This window comes from Gossypium raimondii, chromosome 11, assembly GCF_025698545.1.
Source record: "Gossypium raimondii isolate GPD5lz chromosome 11, ASM2569854v1, whole genome shotgun sequence".
In the NCBI taxonomy this organism is placed as follows: Eukaryota; Viridiplantae; Streptophyta; class Magnoliopsida; order Malvales; family Malvaceae; genus Gossypium; species Gossypium raimondii.
Genome location: NC_068575.1, coordinates 54,752,704 through 54,780,505, shown reverse-complemented (window position 1 = coordinate 54,780,505; position 27,802 = coordinate 54,752,704). Strand labels below are relative to the sequence as shown.

Below are 27,802 nucleotides of genomic sequence, written 5' to 3'. Positions count from 1 at the left end.
GTTTTCTACATTTGCAAATAAATCTTTTAGTCGGTTGAATTTACAGGGCTAAAAATATATCAGATTGTTATTTTATGATAATAAAAAAAAACTCTTTAAGTAGGATTATAAGGTCCTTATGCCCTTTAATATTAAAATAAAAATAAACATAGCCAAAGGGATAGGTAAGGATCTTGAGTCTTGACCTAATGGATTAAGTAACTTTTAAAAGTAAATAGTTTAATTTAATTCTTTTTAACTTGTTTTAAATCGAAAATTGTAATTTTAATCAGTTAAATTTAAATTATTTTAAAACACAAATTTTAACTCTAATCCTCTAATTTTTCTAATTTTATCTTCATCCCCGTCATATGATTCCTAGCTTTGCCTCTATTTATGATATCCGTATATAAAATAATTATAATGTATTAGAACTCAAAGATAACAATTGACATAACAATATTAACTCTGTAAAAAAAAAACAGTGGTTTGGTGATATAGACCAGACCTTCTTTCTTTCTTCCTTTTCCCCTCAATTGAGTTGTGAAGAAGTGTAATCCAAACAAGCAACCCGGCGATTACAAATGCAAAAACAGTAGTTTTTTTTGTTTGCGTCAATATGTAATCTGTTAATTAGTTAAAGAAATCGAAAAGCGTGACGCCGGCTTCATGCTCAGTCAGCAGATTAATTATCGTAATAATGTAGGAAATTTCGTATGCATGCATGCAGCTGTCTGCTGTTGAAGCAGCAATTAACCCGATTTCAAGCTCTCACAATCACTATTAAAATGGATGTCTAATACAACAACACGAAGCACGATATTACACAACCTCAAAACATATATTACAAATACATAATTTCATAATAAAGTATAGCTAATATATAATTATAATTTTTAAAACCATACAAATAAAAGTATATTCTTTTTAAGTTTTAAGCGCAAGTAACATTAATTAGTACTGCAATTGTAGTGCTACATACAAACAATACATAATTCTTTCACAAGCTTAATAATGGTGTTTCTCAATAAAACACACCATTTCGCTGTTTCCCTCTACTATAGGTTGACTTTTTCTTCTTTTTTAACTTATTTTTAGTGAATTATGTGATGTTATATGTTAAATAATTTATTTACTTGTTAATGGTTTTAATTATTTATATTCTTCCGAGGGTTTTTAAAGAAGTGTTAACCTTTGATAAATTTTTATTATTGATAGTGATTAAATACAATTTTTTATTTTAATTTTTCCGTATTTGAATAATGAGATTATTATTATATTATCGACAGATGCATGAGTGCACGATGATTTTAAAGTGTGCACACTTCTTATATGCATCTCCATCATTGAGTGCCATTATAGTTAGGGGCGAAGGAGGGGCCATAGCCCCTGAAATGGGAAACTATGCTTTAATCCTCTCAAAATCTATAAAAATGTTAGTTAATTGGCTTTTAAAATAATAAAATTTTGATTTAACTTTTTTAAAAATTATAAAAGATATATGCCAATATAATAGTAAAATTATATTTTTATTCTTATAAAAATATATAACTTAATCGTGCCAAAAAAAAAAAAGAAAATTCTAACTTTGCCACTTATCATAGTGACTAAATTTTATAACAGTTGGGGATGATCCAAGACATTCCGTCAAATTGATAAGTTTCATAATTTTTGTTTGTGTTCCAATATCGAGCACAACCGGGTGTTATTCGTAGTCAGAGTATGCATATTGAGTTGCTCAGCTTCAGTATACCAGTCAAGTTGCATTCATTATGGATGGTAATTTCCATCATCCATATCTTATTAGATTGGTTTAATATCTGCAATCAACAATTAATATCTATATCAGTAAGGACAACATCCTTAGTTTCTAGCTGAACAGATAAAATTGAGTCGTAAAAAAGAGAAATATGCCAGCGCGTGCTGATCCTACCACGACTGCCAAACCTGGTGAACAAAGAAATATGCGATAGCGTGCCCAAGCTACCTAACCCTCTCAAAGCAGACGAACATACCCAACCTACATAACTAGCTGAACTTATCGAACTCCAAACGCCAACATTGGATATGATACAAGTCGACCTCGACTTTGCGTGAGTGTTTGCAAGTCTACCTAATATTGTTGTTTCAAATATGCATATTCAGGTTAATTAAGGTCCATCTATTCAATTTCTATATAATTGCAGATTTGAACACAATTTATAAACTAGTGAGCTCAACGGCCAATACTTCTTATTGGGAGTAGTTGAAACTCACGTCGATAAATATTGATTATATGATCAAATAGGAAATATTATTCACGTATTTTATACGATAGATATTTATTTATTACATGCAATAATCACATGTGAATATGAGTATCTTTTTACTTAAATATGGTCACAATTACACCACCCATTATCATAATCGATTCTATATAAACCCCGGTGTCACTCTTTAGACTAGACCAACAAATTTTTTAACCCTAAATGTGTGTGTAATTCGAATGGAAAAATTAATTACACGATTAGAGTTAACTGCCCTATAATTGACAGTGATTTTTTGCCTTTCGTAGAAAATATGTTTTGCTTCTATCATGTCAACTTGATTCTTCTTTCTTTTGACAAAAAGTCCAATATTAAACTTGTACTATGTCGATTCAACTAATGTGATAATGGACAAATGATATGAGTGGACTTCAACACCACATTAACACATTCTGTAAGGTTTGTTGTCATACGATCATAGTGTTGCTCTTTATCATATGACTACACCTACTGCTCCATCAGGATGTTTTCATGCCAACCTCCCGCAGCATCATGTGCTACACATATAAGTATCAATTTATCATGAAATCGAGGTGTCCTAAGCTCATCCCTTGTTCAACCTCAAAATATTTAATAATTGAATAAAACCAACAATATGTATAAGAAATTTTTTTTTATATTAAGGTTACATACATAAGTTTAAATTTTATCGGCACAATTCTTTTAGTTTTTAGTATAATTACAAGTGTCCTCATCTTTTTTATAGTTTAAGTATAATCCTGTTTGGATCAGGAATGGTATTCAGGCAAAATCCTTTCAATAATATTGAGTCCAAAATTTGAAGTTGATCATCCAAATGCCTAAGAAAGAAATTCGCTTCCGCTTCCGCTTCCGCTTCTTCCAACTACTTGTTGGTATTTGTACAATTCTTTATTACAATACTCATTCATGATATTGTGTGCGATGTGTTGAATACAAAACGTACTATATACAAGTGGTTGGGTTCACCTATTGGTTAGGCAACTCACCAAAACTATGATAGAAGCAATTAGTGGTAATATGTTTCAGTTACCATCTTGAGCCATGACCATTAGTTCTCATTGTATTTTCTCTATAAGAATGTGTTAGCTACCTATTATGATGTCACATCAACACTTAATAGAAGAAATATATAAAAAACAATATTAATAGATGGACCATTTTCATTTTGCTCCATACGAAATGTACAATGATCATTTTGCTTATATTTTTTAGTAAAGTGGTCAAAATACAACCTGAAGAATAATCTATGTTATTACAAAATTCCGGTAAGGAAAATCTCGAACACACGATCGGAACTCGAAAAGAAAAAGAAGAAATAGGACAAGGCTCCAAGGCGTGTATCAAGCCACTATCTTTAAGGTTATATTCGCTCCACTTATCTTCATGTGCAAATGAGTTCCAAGCAAATTAACCTCGAGGATACAATGAAGCCAATGACTATTTGCTTTTTTGCATTGAGAATAGTCCACTATGCATCGAGTAATGTGTAACAAAACTCAATTTCTACAAAGGATTTCGTAGTAATACTTTATAGAATAATCTAATAATATTAGAAAATGAAGGAAGAGAAGAAATAATATTAGAATTTGTTGATATATTTCCAAATGAAAACCCATTCCTATTTATAGGAATTTTCTTGTCTCTTCATAGAGACATCTTTCAATAGGTGTCTTTATGAATAAATATATAATAATAATTATTCATTTAATTTTGTAACTATTCAAATAATATTTTTTGAATAATTATAATTCTTTTTAAAAATCAAATGATATAACTTTTGACCAATGACCAAAAGATTTATCTTTTGATTAATTACACCCATTCATTTATAGTTATTGGGATACTATAAATATTTGAAAATGTTCCAACAATCTAATGGGTACTATACTACTTTTACCCACTATTACAATAGAAAAATAACATATAACATATTCAACAAATAGTAACAACATCAATAACATAAAACTAGAAGAAATAAAACACCTATAGATATGTTATCAAGAAATTTTAATTTACAAACATATAAAAATTAATAACTTTTAACTACTTATGAGAATTTTAATAACACTAACTTTATAAAAAATAAAAAAACCTTCATGATAAAATGAATTGTAATAAATTTTGAGAATAATTGGAATGGGTTTAAGGTGTTTTGAGATGCAAATACTTGCTGCGTAGTTTTTGGAACACATATACAAGAGTTAATGGAAGGGAAATAAACAAAATAAGAAACATGACATTGACACTCATGAGTGTCCTAATTAAAGTTAAATATATAGCAGTGCAATTATAAAGTTCTTGGAGGAATCTTGTAAAATATTAACATGACCATGACACTAGTAAGTGTTCAGGTCCTTGAAAGGTTATTTCATCATTACCAAATGATAAGATAATGGTTTCGACTACATTGCAGGGTCATATCATCATCACCTAATAATGAGATTTTAAATTCTTTTAGTTCTAGTAAGAAATGAAAGATTTCAACATAGTAAGTGTCGAGGTATCTTTAAAAAATTATAATAAATAATCCCCAAACAATCTTAGTTTGAAAATAATTACGAGAGAAATAATATTTAAATAAAATTTTAAGTTAATTTTTAAAAATTTTGAGATTTTAAATTGAGTGTTGTTCTTAATTATATTAGTTTAATTATTTGTAATTATTTATTCTAATTGTATTCATATGTATTAATATAATTGCAAATTGTTTTTTGAAAAGACTCCAAATATAAATATACTCACATAAATATTGTTTGATGAATAAAAAAATAAGTATTGAAAATTATAAATATTTTAATTATAGTTTTTATTTAAATATGTTGAAAGTTTAATTTTATATTTGATTGGTGCTTAAGTGAAGGCCATTTTTTTTCACACTACCACATAATTATTCGATCGTTATAATTATATTTATTTTCCATGTTTGATGCTGCCTGTCCCATGCCAATTGCCAAAATCCACTTTCACACAATAGCAATATTCCTTTCATCAAAATAATGTAATTGATAATAATAACATCCTATTGCCCACCAAATTTGAAAATAACTTTAAAAAAAAATTTAAACATACTCTATCTCTCATAATAATTCTTCAATAATATAGTAGGGCAAAAGCAAGTAAGCTAACCCATTGGTTAAAAATATTGCTATACGATATGTATGCTTTACCCCTTTTATGTTATGCCCCCAACAAATGTCTTGAAAATTCCAGATGCCAAATGCTCTGCTTTCTTAGCCAAAAAACAATGAAGCCATCCAATTAAATATCAGAATTATCCCATCTTGTGGCTATAAGAGTTTTGAGTTACTTGAACCATATTCTCTCCTTGAATTTATTTGTTCCTTTAAAGACTAGATGTCTCACGTCTAATCAACGGCCAAAGTCCAAACCACTAATCAACTGTTGTTGGACCCTGCATGAGATCACTGCCATTTCAAAGCATGGCCTGCAAGCTTACAACAAGTGGTCATATTATATTATATTACATTATATTATATATTGCCCTACTACACCTCCTCTTCAATGACGTATTATTGCGTACTTTTTGGTAGGGAATAAGGATCAAATTCATGTCATCCACTTAATTGAAATGCTTCTATGCATGAAGGTCATCTCTAGTGGATGGTGTTAGTCCAAATGATCATGATTTTCATTTTATTTATTCGATCAGTTTGTCCAAATATAATGATTGTGTTTGAGTGTTACTGCATATTGAACTGTTCCTACTTTGATGTTATCTCCAGGACGTCAATGTCAACGTCAATTTGCAGTTTTCAGACAGTAGTAGAAATTTGCTGTAGTGAATTTGTCCCAAAGATTGGGAGGCATTGAAATGACTAGGAATCTACTCTTATACTAAAAACCTAATGATTTTTGTAAGAAACCATGTAGTGGTGAAGCTAGTAAACGTGATCTGTTAACACCATGCAACAACGAAGATACCCCCAAGACCAGAATGATTGGATCAATTCATGTTAGCTCCACCATTCAACAAGTTGTAATGACCTTCACATGGCTGGCCAAGGATATATAATGAAGATGTGACTATATTTCACTGCTATTTGTATTATATTGTTCGGGACAATAATTAATTTACACTTTATGGATGCATTAAAATATGAATATTTAATCAACAAGTTGTTAGGTATAATGATAATGTACATTGCATTTCAAAAAAAGATATAGATTCGAACCTTAGGCAGCCATAATATTAGTAATATAATGTAAAGTGAGTGTATACGACATTGGTTGAGTAAAAGCTACTAAAAGGATTTTTATAGTCTTCTTTATTATCTTATTAAGTAATTGGAATAAAAGGTTTAATGTGCTAATGCTATCACTCAACCTTCTCCATGTTAACATGTATTGTTTATGGTTTTTATTTTGATAAATTTTATAACAAATATATATTTTATTTTCAGAATTTTAGTTATATAAAATCCTCTAACATTTTTACTGTTGCAAAAATAGTGGGTCAATTTCAAACTGATGCTACAATTTTACTATCTTGCTCCTACGTATTTTACCCTCCAAATAATAATATATATAGCAGTCCATCTTTCATATTTATATAGCAACAAACTAGAGCTTCTCTCATTCTTTTTTCTCTAATACTTTGGTATTTTACTAAAATTACATTAGAGAAAAATCTTATTTAGGAGATTAAATTTTAAGTGGGACCGTCTGTGACCCCTCCGCCCTTCCTTGGGAATTGAACCTAGTGTGGTTTTTCCGGACAAGTTTTTCAACTAGCTTTAAAAGCTTCGTTTTTATCTTATTTCTCGATTCTTTAGGGAAGAGTAATACCAATTGAGTTTCACCTTCCTTATTCGGGCGTACGAATATTAAAATCTTGTGTTAAACTTGGGGAGTGAAGTCCACTGCACGATTACATCGATCAGGACGAATTTGCTTCTAAGGCAATGGTCTTTTCACGGCACAATGATTCTTTTCTTTATTTACGCTTGATTTGTTTTTCAATCAGTGCTAACGATTTTGTTTTGCAGTAGTATATTTTCAACAACCATAAACTCTGAACATCAACCGTAACCGGATATGAAAAATAAAAAAAATGTAAATATTTGTTTAAAGTAAAAACAGCGAAAATAAAAAAATTTAGCAAGATTTGGAATTTGGATGCACTAGAACCGAAGGACAAAGCCTAACCAATCCTTTGTCTCAGAGCAGGGCCCAAATCCAATGTTATATAAATCAAAGCCTGATACGTATACAAGCCTTCAGGCTTAAGCCATTGAAAACCTTTTAGTTAAGAATTGCAGAGCAGAGCGGGTTAAATGAAGAGCGAAGATAGGACCCAGCAAGAAAACTAAAATAAAAAATAAAAAACCGAGTCGAAGCATGCTGCTTGATTCCTTTCCATTGGGTTTTATTTATTAAATAATAAATAGGAATGGTACGAGGAAATGAGAGAGGTTGATGATGGTCCAAGCCATGCCAGGAGAACAACCGAAGACGGAAAGAACAATGAGCCAAGTAAAGAAGAGGATTATAATATAAATAGTCCACACTTCAGGGTACATAAACCAATCCGTGTTACGATTCAGATTCACCGGTGACTCCGCATTCACATACAACCTCAAAATTTATTTTGAATAGCCACAAAATCCTAACCAGCACCCCTTTCTTTATTCTTTAATTTGATTGATTTCCTTTAAAAATATATAATATATTCAAAAGACCTGACTTCTTTAATTATTATTTAATTTATCTTTAAACCTAAACTGCAAAACCCCAAGGACCACCACGAAAGGGTTTTCTTTATCTTAAAAAGGAAGATGATCATGAATAAAGTCAAAAAAATTGACAAGATTTTTCGATTAATTTTTAGTAAAAGAAGCCAAAAGAAGCTGACTTCTGCCATGAACCTTTCTCTTTTTTGAAAACTTCATATGTCACAACCTCATTTGCTTTGTTTAGTTTTCATCTAAAATCCTTATATATTCTTTCTTTCTTGCAATACATATATTTCTATAGCTTGGCATTTTGAATTCTTTTTTCAAGATTTACTTTTCATGTATAATTAATTACTATATTTATTGATTTTAAAAATGGCTTTATTTAAAGACTCATCCTTTTTCACGGTCTTTCTCTTGTTTTAAAAATGCTAATAGCATTTGAATCTCATCCATCAAATTTATGTTCATTACTACATTCTAAAAATCATTATGGATACGGAGTCATGTGATATGATCTGAAAGAAGAAAGAAATAAAAATCAAGCTAGGGTAATGACTTTTTAATGCATTCTAACAAGAAACCATTGTCCTTCACTTCATTTTAACAACTAGGGAAAGATGATAAAGTTATAAACAAAAATAGAGAGATTTGGAAGAGACTAACATTGTGAGTTCAACCAAATATTAAAGCTAAATGCTTTATTGTGCTTGCAAATGATACATGTACGCAACTTCTTGTGCACAATAATACATCATGTTACAATGTCAAGAGTTGTTTATTAGAAGCCTCATTTCTCGAGCTACTTCATCATCACTTCCTACCCAACCAAGCTTCACTGTAACATCCCTTACCCTGATTAAATTGATAACCCAAGCAACGAGTATCACATTTGACATTGAGAGACATAATTATCCAAGCTACTATTGTCACTTCATTTCATACTTATTGAACTCAATTTAGGTTTCTCGGGTCATTTTCGAACATCATTTATGTTTTAACCTCTGTAAGTATTTTTCACTAAAACCCCTTTATAACATATCTCAAACACTTATGTACATGTGACATATAATTTCAAATAATCTGTATCATACTCACTTTCAAACTTTGAGATGTGATGAGATGTGCTGAGATCAAATCCTCGATAAAAATTTATTATCGATCCTTTATCTACGCATTTGAAAATATGTGAAGTGTGAAATCTTAGTAAGTACAAAAAAATTTTTGAATCTTACTTTAACTTGAGAAAAATTAAATATACAACCACTAATCAATAGTGTGATAATTAAACTTAGATAACATTTTCAATAGAGTTTCCAAAACTATTACTTATCTTTCTATAAATTATAAACCATATTCATATTAACCATTTCACTTTTCTTTTATCCTTAATTATCTTATCACTGAAGCCCGATGTAAACTTAATTGAACATAAAGGATATACAAAATTAATACAGAGATGCACTGAAATGCAATAACAGAACATAGTGGCACCGAAGTGCATTAACAAAATAAAGAGTGCGCTAAATGTTTCCTAATGGCATGTGATCTATATCATACTACGTCATATATTGTCTACATGGGCCAATATAACATAATCAAATTTAATTTTAAATTTCAAAATTAAACTTACATACTTTTGAAATCTTTTCAATTTAGTCCTTATTATAAAAATTCAATAAACATTATACTAATATTCCTTTGACACATGAAATATATAACACATTGACTCATAATACTTCATATCCACTATCAAAGTATCGTTACGTTTCACCTATCACTTTTACATATTTGCAATTTAGTCCTTAATTTCATAAAATTAAATATTCACTAACATGTCGGTTTAATCTCACTTAGCATTGAAACTTACAACCATAAACACTTCACTACTTTATTACACATCAAATTTTTGGTCACTTTTCTATCTAGTATTATTTTCATAAATTTCATTTCACTTACTTTACAATCTTTTCAATTTAGTCCCCACTAACATATATTTTCATCAATCACCATCTCCTCACTCAGATTTCACTTCACTTCTATATATAATTACACTTGAATATGTTATTTCAAAATCTTAGTACACTTAGTCACTTTTGTATATTTTACATTTTGGTCTTTTTAAATATGGAATTGAGTATCACTAGAAATTCTCTTAAATATCACTTTTAATTAATTCACTAGCATTTCATTTAAGCTCTTTATCATGATATTTTATTTCACACTTAAAATTTTTACACTTTTCAATTTAGTCATTTTACTATAAATTCACTACACTTAATTTATTCACTTTGTTGTTGAAGTTAATTTCATATATTCACTTCTTCCTACAATAATTTCATAATAAATATTAACATTTTCCTATACATATGTGTAATTAAATTTTGAGAACACCAATCTAACAATGAGAATATAATTCACACATAAATTCTAATTTGGTAAGGTAAGATTCTTGGTGTACTTACCTCTCTTTTACTAGAATTTTATTATTTTTGCTTTAATTCTTTTCATTCTTCACTTTGTCTCCAACACTTTCATCATTTCTTCTCTTTTTCTACTTCGTGAGCATATCAAATTAATAATTAAAACTCACACTAAAATCACTTTCTTATGCCACTACTTCAATTAAACATGATGTACCTAAGTGAGACCAAGAGGAGATCTTAGGTAGTAAGTTTTAACTTAGAATGAAACTGAGAGGAGATTTCTAGTTAAAAGTAGTAGTTGATAGAATCAAGGCATGTGAGTACTTCATGAGGAATTAATAGATTAATTAACCATCATCTTAATTCACTTGCATAATCTAATCAAGAAAGAGGCTATAGAAAGATTGTTTTCATTTTAGGCAAAGATTAATTTGATACATTTCTTAATTGCTTTGCATTAATGACATTTGGGTTGAGTAGGCCAGTAATGTGCTCATCGATTAGTAAATTTTTCCTTACCAATCCCCAATGAAAATGACTTTTGGAGTACCCTCGTGAGTAATTTATTTTATAACTATATTACAATTTCACTCCGTCATATTTGTGGTAAAGTCATGCTTGAATTGTGAATAATATCGATTACGTTTGTTGCTTATTATGTGAGGGTGTATGGCTCGGTCAATTATCAACGAGCAAAAAAAAAAAACAATTTATTTAATTTATTTTGATGGTTTGGAATTTAAAATTTTAATATTAAAAGAATTAGAATTTTTAATAATGGGATAAACAAGTATAAATTTGACAATTTTTGTGTATTATTTAGTCACTACCGTTCTTTCATTTTAATCCTTGATGTTTTTCTACCTCAATCAATACCTAAAAAAAATATTTTTTTAGGTGGCCAAAATGGAAGTGACTTTAGAAGGTGGGTGACCAAAATGAAGGTACAAACATGATGTAGTGTGTATAGTTAACCTTCGTTTAAATTTTGACGCTTAGGTGATTAAAATGATTAAGTCCTAAAATTTAAATAAATAAATTATAATGATTTCATTTTGAAATATTGAAATTGAGGTTTAACTGTAAAATTTATAAATCTATATATACAAGAAAGAGAGATCATCATGAATAAATCTATATATACAAGAAATAATAATTATGTGAAATGATTATGTTAAACTAATAAAAAGAGAAGAAGAAAAAAAGTGTACAGACTGGAGCATCTTTGTGAGATTTAAACAAAGCATTAACATAAAAGTGATCCCATCCCATCAAATTGACCAAACCAATGTCATTATCAGTGGATTCGGGAGACTGGATAAATTATGATATCACCGGCAGTGGCAGCAAGTTAAACCGGGAAGTTTCCTGGAACTTTGTTTCCCCAAATTAATTATTTTTTATAAAGACAAATGAAAGACCTTGACCATTTGACTAACTAGTAACTACCTAGATAGCAGTCAGTCCTATCCGTTTAACTATTCTAATGAATTAATCTGTAACTCTTGTTTTTGGAAGGTGAAATACAAAAAAAAAATTTCAACACCAAATTTGATTGTTTTGTTGAAATTAAAATAACTTAAGCCGAGTTTGTTGAATACAGAATCTTTTTAAAAGTTGATTTATTGATATTTTAAATAATTAATTTACATCTTAATTTATGCATAGATATTACAGAAATTCTTACTAACAAATCTCAGGTTAATTAGCTAAAAATGTGGATTTTAAAAATTAATTAGAGATTTAAGTTTTTTTTTTAAATTTAGGGAAATAGATTGATTTTAGGGAAAGAAAAAAAGCGCATCCTATTAAACGTATTTTCATCAAACAGTAACTTTTTGCAATGGTAAAAAAATCCAACGGCTAATTTCCAACATATTTTTTTGAACAGCTAGAATTTTTTCTTAAGGGCTAGTCTATTTGCTATATATACCCGACTCATTTTTTGCCTTTTGTATTCAAATCTTATTCTATCAATTCTCTCAACCTTATTCATCTATTCACGCAACTATTTTATTCTCAATTTTTCATTTAATTTCTCTCAAATTCTTCTTATCTTAATTTTATATTTCGTAATTTTATTATTTTATAATTTTAAAATGTCCATGTCTCTTTTTGTTTGGATGATAAACACATTTTCAGCGTTATTTTAACTAATATAATTATTAAGTTGTTAACATTATTAATTTTATAATTTTTTATAATTATATAATCAGACCTAAGATTGGATTATCGATACGTATATACACAATTTAAGTGCGATAGCACCCCATGTTATTGAACAACATTTGCAAGAGGCAAGATTCTTGTACGTATCTCGTATGCTCGGGGGACTAAATTGAACCCTGCACTTATCAGCGCTTTGGTGGAAAGATGGAGAACCGAGATGCACACATTTCATCTTTCGTGCGGTGAGTGTACAATTACACTCAAAGATATAGCATTACAACTCAATTTACTGGTTGATGGGGAAATCGTTACGGGGGTAGTAGGCGTTGATGATTGGAGCGCACTTTGCAACCAACTATTAGGCAATGTGTTAGACAAGTTTAATGGTATTCGAATAGAGATGAAATGGTTAGAAGACAAATTCTCATATATCAATAGCTCCGCTAGTGTCGTCAAAAGACAATAATACGTGCGAACATTCATACTAAGGTTAATTAGGGGCCTTTTAATGTCAAATAAATCTTGAAATTTGATACATTTAATGTGGTTGCTACTACTAGTCGACTTAAAAGAAGCGGGGCGACTCAGTTGGGGATCAGCTATGTTGGTGACATTGTACCGAGAGATGTGTCGGGCAACAGAAGTACAAGAAATTAAAATCGATGGTTGCATACTCTTCCTTCAATTATGAGCATGGTACCGACTGCCATTTTTACGTCCCGAGTAAACATCTTTTACGAATTCTCACTCTTAATAAGGTAAAATTCATTTAGTAATATAATTATATAATATTATTTTCATTATTATATATTTGAAATAATATATTATTTGAATAGGTAGAAAAATGACATTAGTCATATGGGTATATTGGATAAGCTCAAAGGTATCCAACTATTATTAGATCAATGATCAGAAGTGGAAGTTAGCTTTTGAATTTTTCAATTATATAATATTTATGTAAGGATTTTAAATTTAATATCAGGCACGTAATAAAATTTATAATTTCATACTATAATTTGAATGGATGTCATAATTTGATTTGAGAACTCAAAAATGCACCATGATCGAATTTTTGACAAATCACAATATCTGGCATGTTAAAGTACCATTGATAGTTTTTTTTTTGCAATGGTTGAGATGCACAAATCTAATCGAGTGATGCGCCAGTTCAGGTTTATACAAAATATTCCATCATCACCTTAAGAGCCTGATGACCTTCATAAGATCGACTTAAGGGAGAGAATCGATGAAGATTGGCTTAAATTTCATGCCAAATATATCTACATTTGGGAACATAGGTATGATTCCATACCTACACGCAAACCAATTGTTCGAACGAATTTGGCGACCTCTTCGAATTACGTGACATGGTTTAGACTTCATGGTCAGCCATATCTATTGTCGGAGGAAAAGAGGAGTAGGCAATGTCATCGTAGCCAAGACGACCCTACATAAGGCCGCGATCGAGAGTACATGCGTCGAGTTCATCATCATCATCTCCTACCCCACATGAGGCACTGATGAGTGCACCACCTCTCGGTCAGTATGGTTCATATCTTTTTAGTCTTTTTACTAACCCCATTTTTTTACACAAGCATCACATTATGCATCATCATATCATGCATCAACACCTTTTCCAGGTTTTTTTTTTTTGCATCACTTCCATCCCTAGGACCATATTACACACCACTGCCGACAACAACACCAATATATTCCCCATCGCCTACAATACCAACATTCTATCCCCAACCATATTATTTGCGTAACACCCCTAACCCGTGTCCGTCGCCGGATTGGGGTTACGAGGCATTACCGAACACAAAACTTATTTTAAATTTTAGTTAACTTATGAATTTTTTTTATACACAACCGAATAATGCACTATATATAAAATATGTTTTTATATAGCATAGACAAAAATGAAACAAATCAAGTATAACAAATTTGCATGCTTAATAATTCATTCAAGTACATATACTAATCATTCAAGCAAATTAAAAGTGCACATTTTACCATTTCAACCTAACTCAAATAACCTAGACATATTCACCATCCATATTTCACAATCCCCATATAGTCAACATAAGCATATTAGGTCATTGCATATAAATTATTTAATCCTTAGCACATTATATAAAAAAATATAACCAAACTTATTTTAATCAAATACTATAACCGAATATGCTACATAACCAAGTTATAAATTTAACGAGTTAATAGCTCACTTAACCAAATATACAAGCACATAATAGTCGAATTTGGCAAATACCTATGAGGCCAAATATATATATAAATATATTCAAACTTAAACTTAACCTAATGAAGCTTGGCTATTATATACATATACATATAATATACCATCCATTACAAATCAAATAATTCAGCTAATGGCTTAACACTTTCATATTTCCATGTAAGATTTATACTTATTATACTTGTAACTTAATTCATCACCCACTATCAAAACATAATAACAAGTTAAACATAAACTTACTTAACCAAAATTATACACACAAACATAAACACGACAATTATATTACATGTATAACAAGCTAAGGCTAAATTCTTAAACCGAATTCAATATGCACATATATAAAAACTCATATCATAGTCGAATAAACATAATTAATAATATCATTTCAAACTAATTATCAAAGGTTTATGGATTAAACATAGCTCTATACTTATAAATCATAACCGAATCTATATAATACCAAAAGCCAAATTACACCATACAAGTATAATATACTTGCTAGTATCTATCCACACATATATTTCATTTAGCAACAATATATATATACATTCGGTAATTTGGTTCAACTCATAACCAATCAATCTATCGTCCAATGCATAACAATTATACATGTACTAATCACTTAACCAAATTTAATATGTCCAAACTATATATATATCACATTTATTTTCATATCACATGCTTATACCATAATCAAATATGCATAATTATAAACTCCATTTCAATGACCATAAAGACCATATACATAAACACCAAATTCGATCAAAAGAAGATGAGCCATTTTCGCATGGTCATTTATATACATGTTCCAAAACTAACCAAAAACATAAGCAAGCCTATACATGCCATAATATCGAATTCAAAAATTTATCAAAATACCAAAAAGATGTCGATAGTGTCATAGACTTTGCTGATGATCCCCGAGCTCGTATCATTACTTTTAAATCTATAAAACATAGGTAAACAAGAACACATGCACAGTAAGCTTTTGCGGCTTAGTAAGTCGTAAGCAAACATTATTCATTTTAACATTAATATCAAACCAGTTTACCAAGCCAACCAAATCAAATAAAACTAAACATTTAACTTTATAAAACTTATTGCACAAATACTCAAATACTTGTATACTTAACAATTTATAATTCAAAAACTATAATAATAGGTCAAATCTCCTTATACTACCGAATCACTTATAAGCACGAACATGCTCACATATTGTTCATATATCAAATAACTTTGTATCATCAATTCAATATACAATTTACCTTAATTCCATAGCATGATATAAATACATACCTGAACACTATTATTAGTTCGATTTCACATTCGGTCTTCACTTAACATTGCCCGTTGAACCGTTCGGAATTAAAAAGGATACATGGATAATCAGAAAGCTCGTACAATGCCAACGTCCCAGACGTTGTCTTACATGTAATCACATACCGATGTCACTGTCCCAAACAGGGTCCTACACGTAAATACAGGTCGATGCCGATGTCCCAGACGTGGTCTTACACGAAAAAACATATCGGAGTCCTATGTCATGACATAAGTATCCTATCTATTCCTAGGGTTCGTATGGGGCTTTTAGGCGTTGATTATTGATCGAATCAAACTCGAAACAAAATTCCTATCTCAATAATCCCATTAGGCCAAAACATATAACAAATAAAATAATTTAATTTATCACTTATCATTTATATATCCTTAAATTTAACAATATTTAAATGCTTATCGACTTACCTCGGATATCGACGGATGAAATCAACTACTCGACTACTTTCGACTTTCCTCGATCTAATTCTGTTTTCTTCAGTTCTTGATCTAAATAAGTTAAAAATTAACTAATTTAACACACAATTCACTCAATTTAATCCAAAAACACATAAATGGGCAAATTACCATTTTGCTCCTGACATTTTACACTTTTTACAATTTAGTCCTTATTGCATAAAACACAAAATACACAAAATTTTCACAACAGCATAGTTAGGCTGAATCTTCCTTGTATTCATACAATTTCATGCATTTCATTTATTTCGCATTTTAGTCCCTCAAAAATTTATTTTCTCAATTTAGCCCTAATTACTCAAATTCACAAAAAATTCAAAGACAAAACATGTTAATCTAACACTTATATTTCATATTTTATCAACTAACATCATGAAACTCAAACATTCATCAATGGCACATTTCAAAATCATCCACAATTCACAAAATTAAGACATGAGTTCTGAAGTATTCAAAGCAACGATCTCAAAAACATAAAAATTATTAAAACCGAGCTAGAACTCACCTTGAATCAAGCTTAACAATGGCCGAACCTTAGCTTTGTTTCTTTATTTTCTTTCTTTTTTTTGTTTCGCGTAGAAGATGAACTAAAAAGCCAAAATAATGATAATGGCTTTCTTTTAATGTTTATTATAACATATTAATATAATATACTTATTATAACATTTATATATTATAATAATAATATAAGAAAACTATATATTATACCTAATGCCGTCCACTAACTTGAAAAATAGTTTAATTGCCATATAAAACCTCCAATTTATATAAACAATAACAATTGAACACTTTCATATTTAACCCTCAAATTTTCATTTTACGCGACTAAGCCATTTTCTCAAATTAAGCACACGAACAATGAAATTAATTCATGAAACTTTCACACATGTAAATTCACACATCATAAACACACAAAATAATATTAAAATATTTTTCAGACTCGGATTTGTGGTCCCGAAACCACTATTCCGATTAGGGTCAAAAATCGAGCTGTTACAATTTGACACCAGATACTTCACCGTCGATAGTGTCGCAAACACCCACGACATCATTATTTTTCAAAGGTGGGTCATCTTCACAACCACCTATTAACACTATAGACGATATACAATGGGAACCTAGGACTCAAATGCAATCTAGCATGAAGGAACGTGATGAATGTGGAGATGAAGATGAAGATGAAAATGAAGAAGATGAAGAGTCGGAACCCCAACTATGACGAAATCTTCCTCGTAACTGACACCCATTAGGTTGTGTCACACATTCGGGCCAACAACATCGATGAATTTTTTATTTTAAAATTTTTTCATGTAAATCATCATTTAGTTTGTTAACTTTTAATTTTTATTATATTCAAATTTTCCATTCATAATGTACTTATTCCAATTTATCAAAAAGGTTCTCTATTGTATTTTACATCAATAATATACTTATTTACAATCTATGAAGTTTTTTTTTAAAAATATTGTATTGTATTGTATTGTATTTTATATCAATAATATAGATATTTATTTACAATCTATGAAAGAAAAATTAAAAATTTGTTTGTATTGTATTCTATCGCATGCCTTCTCAATAATATATTTATTTACAATCTACGAAAAAAATGAAAAAAGTATTTATATAGTATTCTACTGTATTTTATATCAATAACATATACTTATTTACAATTTACCAAAAAATGAATAAATTGTTTTTTTTTGTATGCTTATAAAAAATGAATAAAAGTTTTAATTAAGTCTTCTCCTCAATGTTGCCTCCAAGTGTGGACATGTTGGCTTATTATGTTTTGGGTTCCTACAATAACTGCATAACCTCGATTGGTACCAAAAAATGAATAAATTGTTTTATTTTTGTATGCTTATAAAAAATTGAATAAAATTTTTAATTAAGTCTTCTCCTCAATGTTGCCTCCAAGTGTGGACATGTTGGCTTATTATGTCTTGGGTTCCTACAATAATTGCATAACCTCGATTGGTCTATCTTCTTTCAAATATTCATATTGTCGCGTGTCCAAGTAGAATTCAGTCGACCTTTTGGCTTGCGATACAACGTAATATCTAGTACCAACTTGAATAAAGCGCACGAGATAGACAACCACATATTTCCACTTGGGGCAGTAGGAATTCAAATTTCCATTCTTTATATATGCTTTTTAGTTTGTAAACTTCGTCAATATAGCTCATGCAATCTAGAAGTGTCGAAGCACATGTAACAATTACACATGCGTATAGAAAACGAAGTGCTTGAAATCTCCCACAATTGTAGGTCATTTGTCTAAGGTATAAATAGTATGATCCCCCGATAATACCTTCATCTGGCCTATCAAACTCCGCAACCTGAAATATTTGATTTGGACGCAAGTGACACACTGCAGACATAGAATTTGCTTCTTTTGCATTTTCTCTAATATCTTTCATCACCTCCTCATACCAAATGTGGTTGTCCTTTATCTTTCCAACATATTTTTCCGTTTACTTTGGAAATAAGGTTGCTAAGAGGAAATATGTTTCTTTAGCCACTGACATTATTGGCAAATGACGTGTCCCATTCAATACAAAATTTATGCATTCCGCTAGGTTCATTATCATGTGCTCGTATCGTAGACCTCCATCATATGATTAAGTCCACTACTTCTTAGGTATCCCATTAAGGTATTCCGCATCGGCTTTGTTTATAACCCACAAGTTCTCCAATATTTCATGGAATAGATGTTGAACGAGCTCGTACCCTGTCAAAGAAAATAAAGCTAATATGTTAAAGAATGATATAGAAAATCATATTTACTACATACTCATGTTAATAACATGTTGCCGCTCAGCATCTTTATGATCTCGGCCTATGTAATTTGACCCTATATGTCATATACAATACTTATGGTGTGTACGATTCTAGAAACTTCCATGTATATCAATTTCAGTTTGTATTCCAGGTACCCTATCACAAATGATGCATACATCAGGTTGCTGCACAACATGCTATCTCAAGTTAGTCAAGAAGAAATCCCAAGCATCAACGATTTCTCCTTCAATAATTGCAAAATTTATTGGAAGGATTTTTCGATTACCATTCTATACAACAACCAACAAGAAGCCATTTTCATATCTTCCGTACATGATTGTCCTATCAATTTGGACTAATGACTTACAATACTAGAATGCTTTGATGCATGGCTTGAATGTCCAAAAGTGATGATGGGAAACTCTTTTCCCTTGGACCATTCGATCGCCATAATACGTAGGTTTCATTTGTAAATCAATAACGGTACTTGGGACATATTGATTCAATATCTGATACCATTGCCACAAATCATTATATGATTTATCCCACCCGTTATGTATTTTTTATAGCCTTCTGTTTTACAACTCATGCATTGTAGTATGACACGGTGTAATCGTACTGATTACAGATATTGGAAATCAAAATCGGCACCAGAATCTTAGGACTCACTTTCACCATAGATAAGATAATGTAAGAGATCATGTCAGAATTCAATTTTGGATGATCTTGTGACATACTTGCAACAACACAAGTATTTAGAAATAAGTAAGACAATGTTCGAGATTAGGTCAAAATTCAATTTCAAATGATCTTGAGACATACCTGCAACAACACAAGTATGTGGAGCGTTTTATTTCTTAATTGTCCAAAACCCGTATTTTTTCTCACAAATGCCATGATTTTCCACGGACATCTATTGATGCGCATTGTGCACTTGGCCTTATATTTTTCTAATCGAGATTTTGTAACATTGAAGTTGGCCCTATACTTTATGCTATATCGCTTCACTGCAGCAACAAAAACATCTTTGAAAGAAAACTCCATTCCAACTTGTAAATCACCGATATTTAATGAGGAACTTGTATGACTCAGTCTTCTATAAGGAAGTTTTTGACATTCTAACCCACTTTCAGCATCAAGGTCAACATTAAGCATGTGGGGTGGAGGTGCATATGTCGTGACATCCGGATGGATTCCTACAGAATTATCTAGACCTTCACCATCAGAATGACTCTTTTCTGGTTTAGTAGGGGCAACCTCTGGTTCAGAAAATAATACAATTTCTGAACCTTCCAGCCTAGACTCCCGGATTGGATCATTATTAGTTTCAGATACCTCTTCGTTATCAACCCTAGTTGCATGTCCAAGGTTGGATGTCCCTTTGTCGGTGCAGGTTGTAGGGAGTCCATAGGTTTTGGACAATAATGTTAAGAATATTACTTTGATGGAGAAAAGAATAAGTTGATTATACTGGTGAGCTTTTTTTTCCCTATGATTATGATCTCACATTTATGTATGGGGTTTATAAAGCATCATCTTTTGGTGGCGTGAAACTTGAACCCATGACCACATAATCATCGTCAATTGGGGTCTCAAGTTATACTTGAACTCGTGACCGTATAACTATCTTCAACTAAGAGCCCTAATTATACTTCAACCTGTGACCGTATAACAATTGTGAACTGGGAGCCTGAGGTGCAATGCGACGTCTTCTAAAGTGATGATGCACTCCTTACATGACAAGCAAAATGTGTGAATCTTCGAGCGCCACCACATCACTATGAACTTAAGCATATCTTAAAACTATCACAATTTTTTCCTAAAACATAAACATAGATAAAATTTTTTCTCCAAATTTAATACCCCCAATAAAAAAATACAATTTTTGGAAGGACAAAAATGCGTTCTTTAATACATGTTATTAGCCCCTTGATTGCCACCTTAGCTGAAAATGCTCCTGCAAGAGGCGTTTTCTATTTCTTTCTTTAAAATATGTGTATTTTTCTAAATTTGAAAAAAAAAAAGACCTAAATCCCCAATTAACTTTTAAAACCAAAGTTTTCAGCTATTTAACCCAACAAATCTTCATATAAAAAACAATATATATAATTTTTAGAAGACAACCTCTAAATTCAAACAGTTTGTCTTCGGAGTGTCCGATTTAGACCAACCAAGCAATCTCTTTTTGTTGAATTAAAATTTTTTTCTTTTTTTTTTTCAAAAGCAAAAAAAGAAAGAAAGAAAATGAGTTTTTATTTTCATTACTATTTATAAATGAAGAACACGGATGTCTTGTGCACCGTACGGCTATGGTAATCGAATACGGCCGAATCGTCAACCCAGTAAGCTACAGGGCCCATTAAAAGTCGAGGGCATTATGGTAAAATAAACTAACTTCTGTTATTTACAAATGCAGGAATCCTAAAAGCAAAATTTGAAAAAGCAGAGCCACAGAAGATCAAAAGACTGACCAAGAACAACCCAACTTTTCTTTAGAAAATAGAGAACAAAAAAAAAATTGTTCTTTCAACTTTGCTTTGTTTTCAAGCCATTCTTTTGGTTTTTCTTGGTCTAACTGTTATTCAAAGGTTATATATTTCTTTCTTTTTACCTCTTTTATTATGATTATTTGTTATTATTATATACGCTGAAGTTTTCGTATAAGAAGTATTCCGTGTCATGCTCATTTCATGTCTGTTTCTGTTTTATAGGTAAGTTTTATTATTATTATTATTATTATTTGTTATTTTGCACTTTTTTATTAATATTTTATTTTGGTTTTTTGTGATATGGTTAACTACATTACGGTTTTTAATCTATTGTAGACAGTTAAGTGCCACTATAAGCGGGGGTTTTTTTTTTTCACTTTCTGGGTTATTTGGTCTTTGTCAAATTTGCTGTCTTGTAATTCCTCTGTTCAGTAGGGATCAATTATTGCCATGGTGGCTAGGTAGGTGGTTGGTCTTTTGATACTTAAAAGAGTAGGTAGAGAAAGAACTTTGCCTTTTTGTTGTTGGGTAATTGATACCTCTCTTTATACTGTAATTGGACAAAATTTCATGCTCCTTGAATGAAGTTAATGCTGGGTTTCTGTTCTGTTTTAGCACTAACGTTTCAACCTTCGTTTATATCTTTGTTTAATTGCTATTAGTGCAAAGTTGTTTTCTTTTTTTTAGTCTCTTTCTTCTTACCTAGTTGTAGTTCAAGCTTCATTTTTTTTCCTGTTTTGAAAGAAAACTATAAGGGTTTGAGGCAAAATTGAAGGAATTTGTACTTTGGGGTGATAACCAAGGCTGAGGATTCAATGGAGGAGAGAGCATTTCCTGCGTGGTCATGGTCTGTTGAGCATTGTTTAAAAGAGTACGATGTAAGACTAGACAAGGGTTTAAGCAGTTACAAAGTGGAAAAGCAGCGCGAGAAGTATGGTTGGAATGAGCTTGCCAAAGAGAAAGGGAAGCCCTTATGGCGGCTTGTATTAGAACAATTTGATGACATGCTTGTAAAGATACTCCTTGTTGCAGCTTTTATATCTTTTCTTTTAGCATATATGCATGGAAGTGAATCTGAGGAGTCCGGTTTCGAGGCCTACGTTGAGCCTTTTGTGATTGTATTGATTTTATTCCTTAATGCCATTGTTGGAGTATGGCAAGAGACTAATGCTGAGAAGGCACTTGAGGCCCTTAAGGAGATGCAATGTGAATCTGGGAAGGTATTAAGAGATGGGTTCCTTGTACCAGACTTGCCAGCTCGGGAGCTTGTCCCCGGGGACATAGTGGAATTGCAGGTTGGTGATAAAGTTCCTGCTGATATGAGAATAGCAGCTCTGAAAACATCAACCTTGAGATTAGAGCAAAGTGCACTAACTGGAGAGGCAATGCCTGTTCTGAAAGGTACTAGTCCTATATTTCAGAAGGAATGTGAGTTGCAGGCAAAAGAAAATATAGTTTTCGCAGGCACGACTGTGGTGAATGGTTGCTGTGTCTGTATCGTTGTTTGCACTGGAATGAACACTGAGATTGGGAAAATACAGAGGCAAATACACGAGGCCTCTTTAGAAGAGAGTGACACACCTTTGAAGAAGAAGTTGGATGAATTCGGGAGCAGGCTTACAACTGCAATTGGGATTGTTTGTCTCATTGTGTGGCTTATCAATTACAAAAACTTCCTCTCATACGATATGGTGGACGGATGGCCTGCAAATTTTCGTTTTTCTTTTGAGAAATGCACTTATTATTTCAAGATAGCTGTTGCCCTTGCAGTGGCTGCAATTCCAGAAGGCCTTCCTGCTGTAATCACAACCTCTTTAGCTCTTGGTACTAGAAAAATGGCTCAGAAGAATGCAATTGTACGGAAGCTTCCTAGTGTTGAAACCTTAGGATGCACTACTGTGATTTGCTCGGATAAAACTGGGACTTTGACCACGAATCAAATGTCTGTTGCAGAGTTCTTTACCCTTGGTGGGAAAACCACCACTTCTCGTATTTTCCATGTCAAAGGCACAACCTATGATCCTAAGGATGGTGGAATTGTTGATTGGACTTGCTACAATATGGATGCTAACTTACAAGTCATGGCAGAAATATGTGCGGTTTGTAATGATGCTGGGATTTTCTGTGATGGTCGTCTCTTCCGAGCTACAGGTTTGCCAACAGAAGCAGCTTTGAAGGTTTTGGCTGAGAAGATGGGAGTCCCAGATGCCAAGATGAGAAACAAAATCCGGGACTCAGAACTTGTTGCAAACTATTTGATTGACCGAAGCACAGTTAAACTAGGTGAGCTGAAAGCTTTCTAGTTCTTTGTATGTTACTTGTCAGGCATTCTATTGCACTTTGATTTATGATATATAGTGAAATATAGGTTGCTGTGAGTGGTGGATCAAAAGATCAAAAAGGGTTGCAACATTGGAGTTTGATCGTGTACGAAAGTCTAGTAGCATTATTGTCAGAGAGGCTGCTGGGCAAAACCGACTACTTGCCAAGGTGACTGTCGTATTTTTTTCATTCAGTGTTGGCAGAACTCACAAAACAGCAACTGCTTGTTTTCTGGTGTTTGTTGATGAGTTGCTGCTTGAGCTAAAACTTAAAAGAACTGACTTTTCTGCTGTTTGTTTTCTGCTCTGGACAGTTCTTAAAGTCAATATAGTTTTGAATCACATAACTCTCCCGAATAATTAATTAAAAAAAAGGAATTATAAACCGTGGTGTGGTGGTTGCTCACCTCATCCCTTAATCATGAGGTTGGGGGTTCGATTCGCACCCATGGGAATGGACCACATTTCATGGCCAACCATTTACCTCTTTGGAGAGCACCTGCGGCTATCAACTATTATTTAAGTTTTCACATTTTTAATATTATAAATGATTTGTTATGCCCTTTCTTTGATTTTAAATCAATGCTCATTGCCTGTAGGGCGCTGTTGAGAGTTTACTGGAGCGTAGCACACATGTGCAACTTGCAGATGGATCTCTTGCTCCTATGGATGAACCTTGTAGGCAACTATTGCTTTCAAGACAAACAGAGATGAGTTCAAAGGGATTGCGATGCTTAGGATTGGCATATAAAGAGGACCTGGGAGAATTTTCAGACTACTATTCTGAGAATCATCCTGCTCATAAGAAGTTACTTGATCCAGCTTGCTACTGTTCCATTGAAAATGACTTGGTTTTTGTAGGGGTTGTTGGTCTGAGGGTAAGCATATTATAACAGCTTTTGTTTCTCATTTTAGTTAATAAAATTTCAACTTAATGATTTCTGGAGATGTCATTTGCCATATCCATTTTATAGGATCCTCCACGAGATGAAGTTCACAAAGCAATTGAAGATTGTAAAGGAGCGGGGATTAGAGTTATGGTGATAACTGGAGATAATAAATCCACAGCTGAGGCTATCTGTCGTGAAATTAAATTGTTTTCTGACGGAGAGGATCTTAGAGGGAAAAGTTTTACTGGTAAAGAATTCATGGCTCTTTCCCCTTCCCAACAAATCGAAACTTTGTCAAAGCCAGGGGGGAAGGTATTCTCTCGTGCTGAGCCTAGGCATAAGCAAGAAATTGTTAGGATGCTAAAAGAGATGGGGGAAATCGTCGCAATGACTGGAGATGGTGTGAATGATGCACCTGCTCTCAAACTGGCTGACATTGGAATTGCAATGGGCATAACTGGAACAGAGGTTAATATATTACCTTGTTTCTTATGCTTGGAATTGGAATCTTGATTCTTGTAGACTTTTAGATTAAACATGCTCATTGTTCAATGCTCCAGGTCGCCAAAGAAGCTTCTGATATGGTTTTGGCAGATGACAACTTTAGCACCATTGTTTCAGCTGTTGCTGAGGGTCGCTCAATTTATAACAATATGAAAGCTTTCATAAGGCATGTTGATTAGCTCTACTGATTTCCCTTGAACAATTAAGAAATGCCTTATTTATTCATTTAAAATTTCACAGGTACATGATATCATCCAATGTTGGAGAAGTAATATCCATATTCTTGACTGCTGCTTTGGGGTTACCAGAATGTATGATACCTGTGCAACTTTTATGGGTGAATTTGGTCACTGATGGTCCTCCTGCAACAGCTCTTGGGTTTAATCCTCCAGATATTGGGATAATGCACAAGCCACCACGCAGAAGTGATGATGCTCTCATTAACTCTTGGGTCCTCTTCCGTTACTTGGTTAGTATTGATCCTTCCTCTTGGACTTCTCTGGGTAATATTATGATATCTTTAAGCCTACTAAAAGGTTGGCAAGAAAAGTTAAGAAATCTTAAACGGTTAAATGGTTAAGGAGAACCATCCTTCTTGACATAATATTATCTTTTATCTTGTATATTGAATATTGTTTTCCAATAATCCCTCTCTCATTGATGGCATCACAATAGTTTTAATGCGTCCCAATTTCCTTTCCTTCTTGGAACAGTGTTCTCATGTCATTTACCAGTCAGCAAGCATCCATTGCAGTAGTGCTGATAGTCTTAGTGTTTTTTTTTTTGACATTGTCAAGAGTAATAGAGGCTATTAACTACTTGTGCTATCTCAATTCAAAGATGGATGCATTTATCCACGAACCTATGTTTTTTTTATTAGGAAACCAGTAACCCTGAAATTGACTACTGTTTTGCATCTTGTTCAATTGCAGATAATAGGTTCATATGTGGGCATAGCAACTGTTGGCATCTTCATCTTGTGGTACACTCGGGCTTCTTTTATGGGTATCAACCTTGTGAGTGATGGGCACACACTAGTTGAACTGTCTCAGCTTCATAACTGGGGAGAGTGCTCCACATGGTCAAATTTCACTGTGGCTCCATATATGGTTGGTGGAGGCCAACTGATCACTTTCTCAAACCCATGTGACTACTTCACCGCTGGTAAAGTGAAGGCAATGACTCTGTCATTGTCGGTGTTAGTAGCTATTGAAATGTTCAATTCCCTGAACGCACTTTCTGAAGACAGCAGCCTGCTTACGTTGCCACCTTGGAGGAACCCTTGGCTTTTGGTGGCCATGTCAGTCTCATTTGGACTCCATTGCCTTATACTCTACGTTCCATTCTTGGCAGATATATTCGCTGTTGCTCCATTGAGTTTGAATGAATGGTTCTTGGTGATTCTGGTCTCAGTACCCGTAATACTTATCGATGAGATTCTTAAATTTGTTGGAAGGAGTCAAAGATACAGAGTAAAGGAGAAAACAGCATAAAGCAGCATCAGGTTACAATTTGGTGAAGAGATTTACCAAGGCTATACTGAAAGATGTAAGGGAAATACTGGTACCATGTTAAATTGTATTCTTAGCTCATTTCTTTTTGGCCGATGTTTTAGCATCTAAAAGAAACGCAGTAGTAAAGTTTATTCGTTAACATTAACAAAATGATGCAGTTTAACTCCCCTAACTAGTCTTCCTTTCAAGTTGTATTTTTGGACAACCTGGAGAACATTGGGCTCCTACTGTAGAATATGTTAGTTCCATATGTTGCAATTACACTGGATTCCATGAATGACTAATGCTTATCTTAATTATTTGTCTAGTTTAATACATACTATGGTGCTAGATAGCTGATACCCTCAAAAGTTTCAACCTTGAATAACATTGAAATAACTTGAATACGAGGTAAGAACTGAATCAAACAACCCACTGTTGCGATTTTGGTTTCATGTCTTCATAATTCAGAGTTTGGGTTGAAGCTAAAAGGCTTAAATCATATTTTGTCTTCGAATTTTGGTATTTAAATTAACATTTTTGTCTCATTTCACTTCAAAAATTACCCATGTTATCAAGAATGTGCCATGTTCTTATTAGTAGCTTTTATTAGAATAAACCAGGATGAAAATAATATTTCAAATATATAGTTGGACAAAAAAAAATAGATACTATAAGAGAAAAAGATAGATATAGTTCAGATACTTAAATTCTGCTGAAGGCA

The 27,802-nt window shown here is 32.1% G+C and overlaps 1 protein-coding gene across 2 annotated transcripts; it reads left to right on the top strand.

Annotated features, from left to right (window-relative positions):
* The first annotated feature begins 21,815 nt into the window (after window positions 1-21,815).
* LOC105802821 (calcium-transporting ATPase, endoplasmic reticulum-type) lies at window positions 21,816-27,395 on the top strand. Of its 2 annotated transcripts, none has more exons than XM_012634693.2 (8): window positions 21,816-22,092; window positions 22,615-24,153; window positions 24,239-24,360; window positions 24,791-25,069; window positions 25,166-25,549; window positions 25,642-25,751; window positions 25,826-26,054; window positions 26,518-27,395. In XM_012634693.2, the coding sequence occupies exons 2-8, from the start codon at window positions 22,686-22,688 to the stop codon at window positions 27,076-27,078; spliced, it is 3,153 nt and encodes a 1,050-aa protein (XP_012490147.1). In that variant the 5' UTR covers window positions 21,816-22,092; window positions 22,615-22,685; the 3' UTR covers window positions 27,079-27,395. The 2 variants fall into 2 exon arrangements, with proteins under 2 accessions (XP_012490147.1, XP_052480178.1); XM_052624218.1 differs by having other exon boundaries at window positions 21,824-21,969.
* The last annotated feature ends 407 nt before the right edge of the window (window positions 27,396-27,802 follow it).

What these genes read in the sequence shown, in the direction of transcription:
- LOC105802821 (XM_012634693.2), top strand. Translation starts at nt 22,686, where the DNA reads ATGGAGGAGAGAGCATTTCCTGCGTGGTCATGGTCTGTTGAGCATTGT. An exon ending in AAAACCGACTACTTGCCAAG is followed by an intron (nt 24,361 to 24,790) that starts GTGACTGTCGTA and finishes CATTGCCTGTAG; the next exon opens with GGCGCTGTTGAGAGTTTACT. An exon ending in TAGGGGTTGTTGGTCTGAGG is followed by an intron (nt 25,070 to 25,165) that starts GTAAGCATATTA and finishes TCCATTTTATAG; the next exon opens with GATCCTCCACGAGATGAAGT.